The 14,405-nt window shown below is 43.7% G+C and overlaps 1 protein-coding gene across 1 annotated transcript; it reads left to right on the top strand.

The window, feature by feature from the left end:
• The first annotated feature begins 171 nt into the window (after window positions 1–171).
• CDR2 (cerebellar degeneration related protein 2) lies at window positions 172–12,359 on the top strand. Its single transcript, XM_027900203.1, has 5 exons — window positions 172–435; window positions 5,333–5,445; window positions 9,952–10,100; window positions 10,240–10,404; window positions 11,116–12,359. The coding sequence occupies exons 1-5, from the start codon at window positions 357–359 to the stop codon at window positions 11,975–11,977; spliced, it is 1,368 nt and encodes a 455-aa protein (XP_027756004.1). The 5' UTR covers window positions 172–356; the 3' UTR covers window positions 11,978–12,359.
• The last annotated feature ends 2,046 nt before the right edge of the window (window positions 12,360–14,405 follow it).

The following is a 14,405-nucleotide window of genomic DNA, read 5'->3' as shown; positions in this document are numbered from 1 at the left end:
CCAGCGCCCTCTCCGCTCTCATTGGCTGCTCGGAACGAGCTCGCCTTGTGATTGGTGCGGGCTCCGGTCGATCTGCCCGGCGGGCGGTTCCCCATTGGCCGCCCGCCGGGGAGGCGAGGGTGCCGCGTTTGAATCGCGGGAGGCGGGGGGCGGGCGGCGGCCGCTGCCACGTTGCCGCCGGCGCAGCCCGGCCAGAAGGGGGAGAGGTTCGGCAAAGTCCGGAACCGCTCGGCAATGGCCGGAGGCGGCTGCTGAGGCGGGGAGAGGCTGCCGGGCTCGCCCTGCCCCGCTCGGCGCGAGGGGAATCGTCGGGTGGGCTCCGCCGCCGCGCCCCCTCCGTGAGGGGAAGGTGCGCGATGCTGGCCGACAGCCTGGTGGAGGAGTTCGAAATCCGCGAGGATGAGCCCTGGTACGATCAGCAAGACCTGCAGCAAGGTGAGCCGGGACGGGGGAGAGCGGGGAGCGTGTGAGAGAGGGGGTGCGGAGAGCCGCGTGTGTAAGGGAAGGGGGTGCGGCGAGTGGGGTGTGTGAGGGAAGGGGCCGTGGGGATCCGCCTCGGGGCTGTGTGAGGGAAGGGGCTACAGCGAGCCGGGTGTGTGAGGGAAGGGGCGCGCAGAGCCGCGTGTGTGAGGGAAGGGGCCACGGGGGTGTGTGAGGGAAGGGGCTGCGGCAGGGAGGGCGTGTGAGGGGCGGCGGGGACACACCGGCCCGGCGGGCGCGGAGGGGCGGCGGGGAGGGCGCTCGGGGTCGCGGGGCGGCGGCGGGAAGGGCGGGTCGTGCCGGGCTCGGGGGGTCCCCGCACGGCCGCGCTGCCCGCCCCGCGGGATCGCTGTCACCGGGAGAGGCTGCGGCCGCCTTTGTTTGAGACAAGGAGCCGCCGCAGCCGAGCGCGATCGTGTCGGGGTTCCTCTCCGGCCGCCGGCAGGGAAGCGGCTCCGAAAAGTTGCACCTTGAACGGGAGGCGAAGCGGCTGCTGCTCGGGGCGGGCGCTGGGAGCACCGGGGTGGGATGCGCTATTGCGCCCTGTTGAGCTCTTTGTAAGGGCTCCCAGTTCGGTGGAGGTGTAGTTGTAGCAGTGCTCGATTAGTTACAAGTGTCTTATTAAAATCTTTTCAGGTTTTCTTATTAAAATACACAAATAACTCCGCTACACCTCAGGATTCTACATTTCTAGCTCCTGTATGTCATTCCATCAATAGGTCTTAAAACATCATATGGAAGAGGTAGATCCTGTTCTCATTTCACAGATGCAGAAAGAGCCTCAGGAATACAAGTATAATTGCACTAAAAATCTTCAGCAGGCATGATATGGAAAGAATGTGCAATTTCCTTAAGAGCTTAGTGGCATTTATGACTGGTATTTAGTTGGTTCTACTTTTTGTTGTTAATCCCGAGTTTGTTTTAAAAGGTCATCTCGAAGCTGTGAAGTGGCTTCCTGCAAACCCGCTCCAGTCTTACGCTTTTTGCTTTTAGATTGAAATACATTAACGGGGTTGCTGGGTGCTGCTGTTCTGTAAAGCATAAGGAAAGCTAAGCCGTATTCACACTGAGATCAGGCATCCGACAGCAGAAACTTTGTTTTGACACAGGAACAGGTCTCTCTAATTGTCTGCTGTATAAAATATCTAACTGTTTGAAAGCTGTATTTAGATACTCTTTGCCTGAAATAGATGTTTTCCTGGCTGTAGGATACAAACAAGTCAGTTTAAGTAAGATCCTGAAACCATAGTTTGCTGTCAAAGAGAGGAGAGATGAAAATTTGAAGCAATGTTTTTACTCAGTCAGTGTTTATGGGATAGAAGACCTACAAAGAGACTTCACAATGTATAACAACTGACTTCTTGCTTTCTTGATGTTTCTTTACTTTCATCTCTTAATTAAAAAGAGTGAAATAATCACCAGTTGACTCTCTGTGAGCTTTTAAGGAACAGTATTCCATTCTCGAGGTTAGTGCGCTCTCACCATGTGAACAACCCTTTTTCTGGGGATTCTCTCTGTAAGCCTAAATGGACGTGACTAATAGCCTTGCCAAAAGGGAAAGGAGGAAGGAAAATAAACACATGGGCAGGTTGAAATGCAACGAAGAAGCTCCTTACAGGAATGCTGCACTTCATTTCTGGAGTCTGAGGGATGAACTTCCTCGTCCTAAACCTGTGCTGTGCCGGTGTACATAAACAGGGCAGTAAGATTGCTTATCAAGGCTCGTGAAACTCCCCACAACCCAAACAATCAGTGCATGTTTAAAAACAGAAGTAGGTTTATGAGAAAAGCTGGGTTGTAAAACCTTAGCAAGCACTCAGAAACAAACTTGTAGCCCTTCTCAGCCAGCCTTTGAAACTTCTTAAAATTAGGGTAGGGTTTTGGAAAACCTTGACAGCTTGTACGTACCAAAGCTCTTGCCTTGACAATGGAGATGAGATTTTCTGGCGTGCTGTTCATGAAAACAGAATGCTGATGGAATTCTTGTAAGGATGAGAACAGCCGTCCTTCTGCAGTGTCCAAGTTTTGCTGCAGTATGCTGACCTTTGAGAAAGAATTCTTTTATATGGCTGCTCTTTTTACATCTTGCTGTTACTCACTTTTACAGAACAGAGAGTATTCTGAATATAGAAGACATGAAACCAAGTAAAAAAAATCAAGAGTTTAATTTTACAGTTAAGTAAACTTCAACAAGGCTTATTTATATATCTTGCACTACTAATGCCTTTTGCTGTTTAAAAGAACAGGCTTAACTTTAGATTGAAAATTCTCTGAATAATTTTGCTAGGTGGGCTATGAAAAAGTGGAAGAGAAGGATTTTGGTACTGTTTTTATCTCTTTTTCAATGATAGTAATGCTGTCAGAAGAGAGTGTGAAGTGCTGGTAAGTGAAGGCTGTTCAGCATCACGGAAGACGAATCCTTGAAGTCTTGTTTTGTCTCAGAGCCTTCTGATGGGGCTGTTAAACTCCAGCACAACTAATCAGATTTACTAAAACGAAGATCTTAAGATCTGCACACAGGCAGTTTGCATTATTAAAAACCTCTCTGCTTCCCTCTTTGTGGTGGAAAGGAAAAAATGCATGTCTGTGTCAGAACTTAGCTGTTGCTTTACATAAATTTACAGCAGAAGATGCAATGTGCTTCCAGTGTTCTACAGTAACTCTCTCAAGAGAAATGTAAATTAACAATTTTCCTCCTGTATCTGGAGAACATGTGTTTTACATATCTCATTGTAAAATTTGCTCTTTATAGGGCTTAGAAATACTTGACAATGCAGAAAAAAGGACACAAAGCAAATTCTTCATTTTAGAAGAGGTGAAATTATTTCAGTTCTTGCTTTCCCTGGAGTTCAGGTCTTACTGTGTGTTCCTGAGCGCTTCCACCCGGATTCTCCCCCTCAGAAACAAATTGCCCTAATTATAAAATAGCAGGTTTCTCCCATTTGTGCTTCTGCCAGTCTAATAAACAGAATGAGAGTGTAAGTATGACATGAATTCTGTTATCCAACCTATCCCAAGGACCGTTGGTATGTGCTACTTGATTTAGGAGGTGATGGGGCATTCAAGAATGAAACTGTAAACTCTTATATGCACTTAAACATCAAAACAAACTTTCACTTTGGGAAGGGAAATGACAGCAAGTAATTCCATTATGCATTATGTCTTTAACATAATCCTAAATCCTCTCTAAAGCTCTTATTCTACTCTATTAAAATAAAAGAATGGACTATTTAGTCTTTGCCCTGAATGATGCCAGTACTGCTGACTAGTTGTAAAGATTGTAGCTCCTAGTAAAGATCTGTGTAGTGTGAGAACTTGGGAATGGGGACTCCATTTTCTATAGGGTAATGGATTTGCAGGATTTGAAAACCACAGTATTCTGTAATGACAGAACAAACATCTTGGTTTCTGACTGGGAGTTACTCTGTCCATGGGTAAACAATATGAAATCTGTTTACAAAATAGGAAAAATTTAAGTAGGACACCTTAAGATTTCATTATCCAAGTACTTCAAACCCAGCTCTAGGATAGGCTGTGTTCCTTAAGGCATGGTGCTGTGTAAGGATAACCTCCTAAATAGAACTCAGTGTGCCATGGGGCTCCTAGTTGGACATCTTCGGAAACTCTGAAGAACTCCCATGCACTGGGATTTCTTTGAAATATTCTTGTGGCACTGATGCTAAGAACCTGACCTTAAGGTAGGAGACAAGGCACTGGAGTTGTAAGAGAGAGTGTAAAAGAGGAGCACAGCTGTTGTTTTGCCAGAGTTGGACATCTGCAACTTTACAGAAAAATGTTTGTGCTCACTTGTCCTTGGAAGTCTGAATTTGGTCTTTGGCTTATGGATGGAGATGGAGTAATCCTTTTGGCCAGGCTGCCAAACTGAAGGTTAGCACAAAACAATCCTGGGCCAGGGCTGGATCTGTTACAATGCCAGGCTGATAAGATAATTGCGAAGGGGCAGGAAAGACATAAGATAACATATTAAAACAAGGGCATTGCAATCAAGGGAAAATGGAATGCATTTTCTGCTCCAGCTATAACTACTGATGATAAAATACATCTCTGGTTTATTAATTTAGGTCTTGAAGTGAATCAGAGTTTTTCTTGACTTTTCTTCTGTCTCATTGCCATTACTGATGCAAGTTCTATGTGAAAACTAACTAGGTTGTATTGTGTGGATGCAGGTCACGGTCCAGGCGAGGGGAAGGAGGTGGAAAATTGGAGAGTTTTAGAAATCTCTTGTATTCTTAACATGTAATAATACCCTGCAGAGTAATTACAATTTTAGCAATAACACCAAGATGTATTACTTTGTCACATTATGTTAGCTTTTAAATTACACGTTTTTAAACATAATAATGTAGAATATCTTGCACTACTGATGCTGCTGAACAAATATCTTCCCTCTAGAATGGAACTGAGAGTTCAGATGACTTATTTCTTAATTTGCAACAACTACAGTCACTGCACCCTGGAGGTGATTGAAGATGACTGGAGTGAAATTGAGATTAAGTGCCTGAGAACAAATGACATTTAAAGTGATGTTTTGGAGCACATGAAACAATTCTCGTCACCTGGGTTTATGAGCTTGAAAGGCAGAATAGCTGCATGTCTTCATCAGTTTTCTGTCTTTTGATGTTGTTCTTTCACCATAAGAAAGCACCTGAAACTCTCATTTAGCAGTTTGATCCCGTGTTATGCTCTACTAAAGTCTAAGCTCACTTTCTTTTTGGGGGAGGGGTTATAATGGCAGTAAAAAAAGTACCTTGAGTATCTGATTAACATGCTTCAAAATCAGATTCTATGATTGTTTCTATCACTTACCTGCAAACGTGATTCCTTTGTTTAGACCTTCACCTTGCTGCTGAGCTTGGGAAGACGCTGCTGGACCGTAACACTGAGCTAGAGGAATCCTTGCAGCAAATGTATGCAACAAACCAAGAGCAACTGCAGGAGATTGAGGTAAAATATCGAAGGGCTCCAGATGTTAAGGCATCTAGAGCTGCAACATAATAGTTAAAATCTGAATTTCTTGACATCTGATGGAAAATACTGAACAATCTTTCACCACTTCTGCTGCTTTGAGAATTTGAGAAGCTGTATGGGTCGATCACACTTAGAACTGTTTCTCTGAGCACCAGAAGCTTTATGCCATTAAATGCCATGTTGGATTGGGCTTGTTTAATGAGAAATGATTGGTATTTTTCTTTTTTGTACACAAAAGTTACTTCAGTTATTTTTATTGCTGAACTTTGCTGATCTTGCCAGGTAAAATGACATTAAGTTATATGACGATAAATGCTTTAATAATTTAAATTATTATATGAAAATCTTAATGGTTACTGCACTGAAATTTAAATGCTGATAATGCAGGAGAGAGATTTAAGTAGAATCTGGGGATATGTACTTCCACTAAACTGAGGTGGGGTAAAGGAAACTAAAGTCTATTTCAATGTAAAAAACCCTGTACAATGACAAAGAAAGCCAACAAACAAATAACAAAACCCAGAAAATACCCCACTTAAATAGTATCGTAGTATAGGACATGGTGGATATTTTGTTCTGCATTTTCCAAGGAAAATAAAGCCCAGAAACATATCCATCCTTTCAGAGCCTTTCATCTTTGTGTAACAGGGTGGAAAATCCTGCCATCCTTGGCAATTTCTTTTTTTAATTTTTACATTGCCTGTGTTCTTGCAGGCCTGGCATTTGCCAGCCTAATGAGATCTTTTCAGCTATTAGAGGGCAATGCATGGTCTCTGATAATTAAATTATTAAATATTCAGTACTTTGCTGACTGACAACATATTGAAAATGTAGTCAGCATTTCAGTTTGGTTCTGGTATGAATCACAGGAGACAGGCTGTGACTGGTATACACCCGATTTTCACCAAATCTGAATCCTTTGTGCAAGCAGCACTTCTGCAGTTACATATAGGGGGTGGGTTTTGTACAGCTGCAACTTCAGACTCAAAGTCCTTACTATTGTGATGGCAACTTTAGGAATTCTAAGCTTAATACTTACAGCTATATAGGTGCCTTTAGGGTAGTCATCTTAACACAAATGCAGCATTTTTATTAAGTGATGAACAGTTTAGAAGATATTTTTGGTTTGTACTTCCTACTTTGGCCCTTACCTCTATTATGTTCTAAATGTCATCTTTGTTATCCTGTTCATTCTGACACAATGGTTGGAAAGGCTGATATTTATATTAGTGCCACAGCATTAAAAAAATGTATTTACTTATGCAGAGACTGAAAATAACTCATTGCCTTGAATAGTTTTTATAAAAAGATCAATTCTGAAGACCTGGAGAGGACAAACACTTCCAAGGTGCTATACAAATACTGTACACAGGGTTCAACACCTGCATGTACAACCATGTTTAAGAAAGTGTTTAACACAGTTACAACACACCTTTTGAAATAACACACCATAAATTTGTGATAACTGACCTGGCTCAGGGAGTGGAGCTACTTAATCAGCAGCTGCGTTTTACCACTGTCTTGAAATATGGAAAATACATAATTGCTAAGCTACATTGATTTACAGAAATAGTCGAGTGCTATTAAGAATGCAACATCCTGTTGGTTTAAGCCAGTTTATTTGCTTAAGCTGTTCTGGTGGGTCAGTGTTTATTGACTACATAACAGAGCCTCAGCACCAGGAAGTGTCACCAGTGTCCTTCCAGCAGTGATCTATAACTGCTGTGTTTCAGGGTCAAGTACTTCTGTGGTCACACCACCTCACACAGGACAGATTAATTTTTCCCCTCAAAATCCTACTTTGGCAAGACTTGGTCAATAGTACTTTTTGAAGGCTTTATCTGATACCTCCTTATTCTCTTTCCTCCTCTCCCCCACTGAGGGTAGGAGATGTATATTGAGTTGTCCTAGCAGCTCCCAGAGGGAGGGAAAACAGTTTTTGGGGTGCTTCTGACAGATAAACAGTGCCTGTACCTTTATTTGCCCAGCTGATTGTGTCGAGTCACAGATCCTGCAGGCTGTCCTCCTCTCTGCTGCAGTAACGTGCTGTCTTCAGTTCCACCATCCCCTCTCTCAATCTTCTGTCTTTCCTCGGTCCCGTTTAAAAGTGTAACAACAACACAAACCTTTTCTTTCTCCAAAGAAGTTTCTCTTGCCTCTGGATTTCTGGTAGAAAAGGGAAAAAGACCCCCCTGTTCAAATACCCAGAGAGAGCCTCCAGCTGAGGAACTGAATGCATTGGCTAATTGGCACAGGGAATTGTTGCAGGCATTCCCTGGAAGAATTGGCAATAGAGTTGGTATGTGCAAGGTGTAGCACTGTGCTGGTCAAAGCAGCTCAGTCTGTGATTTTCATGCCTGTGTTCCTGTCCTGTGGGAATGCAGGATACCCCAGTGCACAGGATACACGTGCAAATAGCATATCCTGTCTCTATTGCTTGATTTTTCCCAACTTTCAAGTGCTTGTCTCTGTAACCTAAATGTGATCTTTCAGCTGCTCCTGTAGCACCTGAATTTTTTTTTACTAGCTTTTTCAGTACAGTATATCCCTGTAAATCTTCGGGGGCTTTTTTGCCATTAATTCAGTTCTTATGGGTAGCAAAGTCTAGAACTGGCTAAGGAATAATTCTGAAGTATGGCACTATCTTGTCTGCACTGAAAAAGAAGGGTCAAAGGCTGTGGTGTGCTTAAGATTACATCTCATATATTAAATGCTAACATATTAAGCATTTTACAGCTCTGCATCATTATGTCTGCCCTCTGTGCTGACACGTGTGCCACTGACTAATCATTGTAGATGTAATAAATGCTGGATTGAAAGGGCAACTCCATTCCTGTCAGAATCTGCTCTCAGCACTCAGACTTTGGAAATACTGACACTCTCCTTTTATCATTTGGTAGAAAGCAAGAACTCTCATCTGCTGCTTAATTTTAGGTGCTCAGTTGCAGGGGAGGTGGATTAAGTATGAACTTCTAAAGTATTTATTACTACATCACCTTTTGGTGGTCTGATTTATACCAGGCCAACCTGACACCAGCCCTGAAGATACTGGAGATGAAAGGTGGAGAAAGTGGTGCTTCACCTCTTCCATTCATCTCAAACTTGTGCAAAGTCTCATTGTGATCAGTGGTGAAATCTTTTGGGCACCACAGCCTTGGCTCCTGTGCTCAGCCACACTCCTAGTCCTGAAGAAAATCTGAGGATCTCCAGCTCCTTCCTTCAGCCATAACCAATAGGGAAAGTTAATCTAAAATGGGTCACATTGAGATTCTGCTGCTAATCTACGTTCTATTTTGGTGTAAATCCTCTGTCATGTGTGCCCAGGCTACAAAAGGATCTACCTACCAGCTATCATGTTGAGCTTCTGCAAGTCTGTATGCAGCAATTACTAGTCCTAGATTAACTTATTATCTGTTCTTAAATTGCCTAAAATGTAAACCCACCAATCTTCTAATGAGGTGAAAGGTTAAGTAGAACATTAGAAGTTTTGAATATGTCAGAGGCCTGTGTAAAGAGAGGTAATTCTGCCTGGGAGTTTGCTGGATGTTTCTTCCTGAGCTCTGTTTTTCAGTAAGTAGCATTTAGTAATACAGAATACACTGCAAGAAATAAATTGTACACAAGAGCAGAATATTTCAGATTTAGAGGGTTAGTTTTTTTGCTCAAGTCTGTGCAAATGCTCATGTCCTGAGTGGGACAATATGAGGCACTTGTATTAAGAGCATTAAGTGATTGTTAACTGCACTTAGGCTGAGATTTCTAAGCTTTCTGACATTATTCAGGAAACTTAACAGTCTGTGTTGCTAACTGTAAAACCCAAGAGGATTAAATTGAGACTACTTCATGTGAAGCTTTATTTTTTAAGAAAGGCCAGGAGGCCTTTGTTTGGGATTACAGTAACTGGAATAGTTCACTTTGAGTAATTAAAGATTGAATTCAATAATTTGATTATACTGCCTGACACACATTAACCCACATACTTAAGTGTGACCACAACCTAAATTCTGTTGTGCTGAACCTGATGCTGCTTCAGCCTGGAAGAACTTAGGTTAGCTAAAAATAATTTTAATTATGGATGGTGCTACCCAGTATTCCAGTTTTAATGCCAATTGAGTTGTGGGTCAAACCTGTTAGAAAATTTCTGTTGGAGCCCACTGCAACATTTAGGACAGAGTGACTAGTTAAGGCTATTCTGAAGTCTGTGATGACTGCAGTACAGACCAACCCCATCCAGAAGGTGAGGGCACAGGTAAAGACAGGTGGCACAACAAACCCAGCTCCTCTGGGTAAAAGCTGCTTCATCAGCCTGGGTTTAACCTCCCTGACAAAGGCAAGGTGAGTTACTGACAGTGCCTTTTCAACCACACAAGAGTTTACATCTCTGACACGTGCTTGTTTCTCTGTGAATGTGAATGAGAGCGCAGAGAGCAGTGGCAGCTCGTGTTCGCAGCGTGACCCACTAACAGCAGCGCTGTCTTGCAGTACCTCACAAAGCAAGTGGAGCTCCTGCGCCAGATGAACGACCAGCACGCAAAGGTCTACGAGCAGCTGGATGTGACAGCGAGAGAACTGGAGGACACCAATCAGAAGCTGGTTGCAGAGAGCAGAGCTTCACAACAGAAGATATTAAGGTAACAAACTTCAGCCCTCCCCCAGCTGGTAAAAATCAGTGGGAGCAGCCCAGGTGTGTGGCTGTCCCTGCCTAGCGGTGTGCCACCATACTGCTAAATTGAAAGGACAGTTCTATTTAAAAGTCTTCCCACCTTTTAGCTTGACAGAGACCATTGAAAATCTACAAACACACATAGATGACCTGCAGCGACAAGTAGAAGAACTGAAGAAGCCTGGCCGAGGGCGGAAGAGCCACGAGAGGTCTGAGCAGCCCAGATCGATGCACAGCTTCTCCTGCTTGAAGGAGCTCTATGACCTGCGCCAGTAAGACTCCCTACCTTACCTAGGAAAGAACAGTGATGTCGTTTTAAGCAAGGCTTTAAAAACTAAGACACAAGCAGAGGTATGAGAGAAGCTGGCAGAAGAATTAGCTGATGTTCACAAGTAGCAAACTTGTGTCACAAGACACAACAAACAAGCTGTTGTGTCTGGGCTTCAGCACTACACGGAGGTAGAATATTCTGTATATTCTACTCTAGAATAAATCTGTACATCCAAAATGAAGTTATTTCTTGACAATTGAAAGGATAACTCGATGCTTCAAACTGCCAAAGGCTTGTGAGAATGCCATCCTACAGAATTGCCTTGTCAGTTCTGAAGCTGCTTTCTGCCATCAACAGTGACAAAAGTTACAAGAGTGCAGCGCTGTGAAAAAAAAACAGTGTCGAAGTACTGCATGCTACACTGAGGCAATATTTATTTAAACTTAAATTGTAGGTGTGCTTATTCAATCAGCTTGTCTGTTTTACTTGAAACTGATAATGAGCTGCCATTCTGCCTAAGCTGGGAGCTTGTTACCAGCTCTGTTCTGACTCCTAAACAGCCTGATAGGTCAGTGAAATGGCCCCTGTGAGTGCTCTGAGGGCTGTCAGCACACAGTTTAATTATGTCATTAGTTACTCAGGACAGGAAACCTTTAGGAGGTGTGGTCAGCTGGACTTCCTACGTTTGATAACACTTACTTTGTTTCTGCAGGTATTTTGTGTACGATCATGTGTTTGCAGAAAAGATTACTTCGATGGATAGTCAGTTAAGCCCTGTAGAAGAAGAAAATGAGAAGTTAAAAAAGGCAGTTACAGTTCTGCAAGCCCAGCTGAACCTGGAGAAAGAGAAGAGGGTGACGATGGAGGAGGAATACAGTCTGATGGTGAAGGAGAACTGCGAGCTGGAGCGGAGGCTCGTGGATACAGACTTGTACCGCGCACGGGCGGAGGAGCTGGAGGCAGAAGTCGCCGAAATGCGGCAGATACTTCAGTCTGAAAACACGTTCCATAATGCAGAGAAGTTGGTGCCAGAGTCCTTTTTCATTTCCTTCAAGGAATCTCTGGACAGGGAGCTGGGTCAGAGCCTGGCAGAGGATGGACTGGTGACAGAGCTGGAGAAGAAGGCGCTGAAGCGGAGCAGCAGCGAGACCCTGCTGAGCAGCGCGGTGGGCGCGGACATCCTGAGGGGCCACGAGGAAACCTGCATCAGGAGAGCTGAGGCCGTGAAGCAGCGAGGAATCTCTGTGCTCAATGAAGTTGATGCTCAGTATAATGCTCTGAAAGTGAAGTATGAGGAACTTTTGAAGAAGTGTCAGATGGATGAAGATTGTTTGAAACACAAGGCTGTCCAGACGCTGAAGCAGTATTCCAAAGACCTAAACGTGGGGAACACCCAGTATGATCTCTCGGCTAGCAATCAAGAATTCACAGTTGTGGAGCTAAGTGACTCTCCCACAAATGCTCTCCCTGAATATAAAGCACTCTTCAAGGAAATTTTTAGCTGTATCAGAAAAACAAAGGAAGAAATAGATGAACACAGAGCCAAGTACAAGACCCTCTCCTCTCAGCCATAACCTTATCTGTTAGTCAAGAACTTTATAAGAATGTCAGAAGATCCCTTAAACTGATCTATTTCTTGAGCACTCAAAATGAATGTTTTGGATTGGCTGGTAGACCTGTAGTGAACAAGCCAGTTAGTTAATAAGCCAGTTAGTTAACAGCTAGTTTCCCTGTTCCTATGTAGCAATAGATTTAATGTTTAGCACTGTCACACAAAATAGGGGTTGTAAAGCAAACAAACATCATAGCTTAATACTACACTACTACTTCATATCACACTTCATCTCTGGCTCGAGCAGTAACTGATGTTCATCTCCTTAGGCCACTTCAAAACTAACAGAGCTCAGAATTGTCTCTTTTAAGAGCCAGACTGAAGCTTTCCTTTGGTTCACAGATGAAGAAAATAACTAAAGCAAAGCCCCAACCAGTGTCATGAGCAGCCTCTCCTCAGTTCTCAAGGAGGAGGGGAGCAGCCTTGTGCTTGCTTTTGCAGGGCAGCAGAGCTGTGCTTGCTTCAAGCCAGTACCACATTTCCACATGCACTAAGCCCTCCCACTGATTGGTATAAATGTCTTCCTACTGAGAAAGGATTTGATGTCAAGTTTGTGTGGCTTTTTAGGTATGGTTTCCTTTGTAGGGCACTTTGTCTTAAGGCAAGATACTGTGAATTGACTATGTATGTGATTTGGGACCTACTGTTCTCTGGTGGTTGCAAAGTACATTTTTATGTGTATTGGGTAAGATAGAGAGTTGTAATTTAGCTTTAGTGGTAGCATTGACATAGTGGAGTAGCTTTTGATGTTACATACCACAAACTCTTAAGTGCTTGAGAGACAGGCCAGGTAAAACCTTACACTGTCTGTTGTTTCCAGTGTCAGCCTCTGTTCACCCATTCCATGCTGCCTGGGGGGTGGGAGGACAGACACAACTCTGCCAGCACGAATCCTACTGCAAACAGTCTTGTTCTGCCTCTCCTTTTCCACTCCCTAATAGTAATTCCTATGTACTCCAAGTCTGAAAAACAAAGAACATGGAGAAGCATGTTCAGAACTGTGGGAAGGAAACAAAGCGGTTAAGGAGAAGAGGCACAATAGAAGGCGACAACATCCTTCTCCCTGTAAAGGTCTGATAGTTTAACGTGGCCAGCAGTTCTTGGGAATCAGCTCTCTGCCTTTCCAGGCTGCTGGGATGTACCAAACATTGCCACAGAATGTTGAGTTTCTCAGCTTTAGTTGCACTGCTGCTGCTGCAGCTCTGCTGCCTTACTCTGCTCTCTGCCCAGCCTGTGGGGAGCTGCCCTTCAGCTGCAGTATTAAGACTTCATGTTGTGGGATTTTCTCTAAAACATGTATTACAGTCTGACAATTATTTAAAAATGGGAATCTGGATCTTCTGAATATTTTTCTAAGCAAATAAATAATCCAGTCAAGCTGCATGTGTAACTAGTAATTACATCCATCTGTGCCAATCAGCAAATAGTAAACTTGGTGCAGATGGCACCCGCATTATCTAGTCTGGCCATCTTTCCTACACAGATCAGATGGGGTTCCCATGGAATTTGTATTTTAGAAAACTTATGCTACATGGAAAAGGATAGGCCTGTCTAGGATGGAAATCCAGATGGAAATAAGCAGTTTCTCCTCATTGTTGTGGTGTTTGTCATGCTGTTAAAAAAGGAGGGGGTGGGGGGAAGCAGAAAAGCTGCAGTTGTGCCATCAGGGTCCTGTGCTGTCCCTTTCCCCCACCTGGACCCTTCTCACCTGGTCTGGCCCAGCTGGGACTGCAAAGCTGTAACCTGAGAAAGGCACGACAGGGTCAGTCCCAGATGATTTACTGGTAACATCCTCACCACTTCAGGGGGAGGGGGGATCTCCCGGAGATCCTGCTGGATCAGAAGACATGTAAAAGCAGTTCAGAATTTTTGGTTAAGCAGGTGAGCTTCAGTGGTTTATTACTTCTGGCTAATTTAGAACACTTTGATACGTACAATTTTTATGCTTTAAAAATACCAAAAATATCTCCTCAGAACTACTTCATTCTGCTGTACTGTACCTCCCCCCTGGCTGCCTGTGCCCCTGCTGAGCTCTGGCTGTGCAGGTTGTGCAATAACCCACTCCAGGCTGGCTCTTTTACAGCTTCTCCTGGAAAGCAGCTTTCCAGCTGTAGCCACAGGTAATGCTGGGTCAGTGCCAGCCAGGGCTGCCTGAACATAAAACACCTCCCAATTACACTGATGTAGTCAATAAACTCAACTGGCATATGAAGGTAGAATTTTAGCAGTTTAAAAATAGCCATTTTCCCCCCAAATGTGAAATGCCATACGTACGGTAACGACATTCTTAGCCAACCTTATCTGGATTAACCACCTTAATCTGCTTAGTTTAGTCAACAACTCAACTCAGCTTTTTCTGAGCATAAGTAGATGAAATCAATAGAATCTCC

The sequence above is a fragment of the Empidonax traillii genome, unplaced genomic scaffold, assembly GCF_003031625.1.
Source record: "Empidonax traillii isolate 1590-97213 ecotype Southwest subspecies unplaced genomic scaffold, ASM303162v1 scaffold715:size483424, whole genome shotgun sequence".
Taxonomy (NCBI): domain Eukaryota; kingdom Metazoa; phylum Chordata; class Aves; order Passeriformes; family Tyrannidae; genus Empidonax; species Empidonax traillii.
The sequence above is the reverse complement of the archived record's forward strand: the minus strand, read 5'-3'. Positions and strand labels throughout refer to the sequence as shown.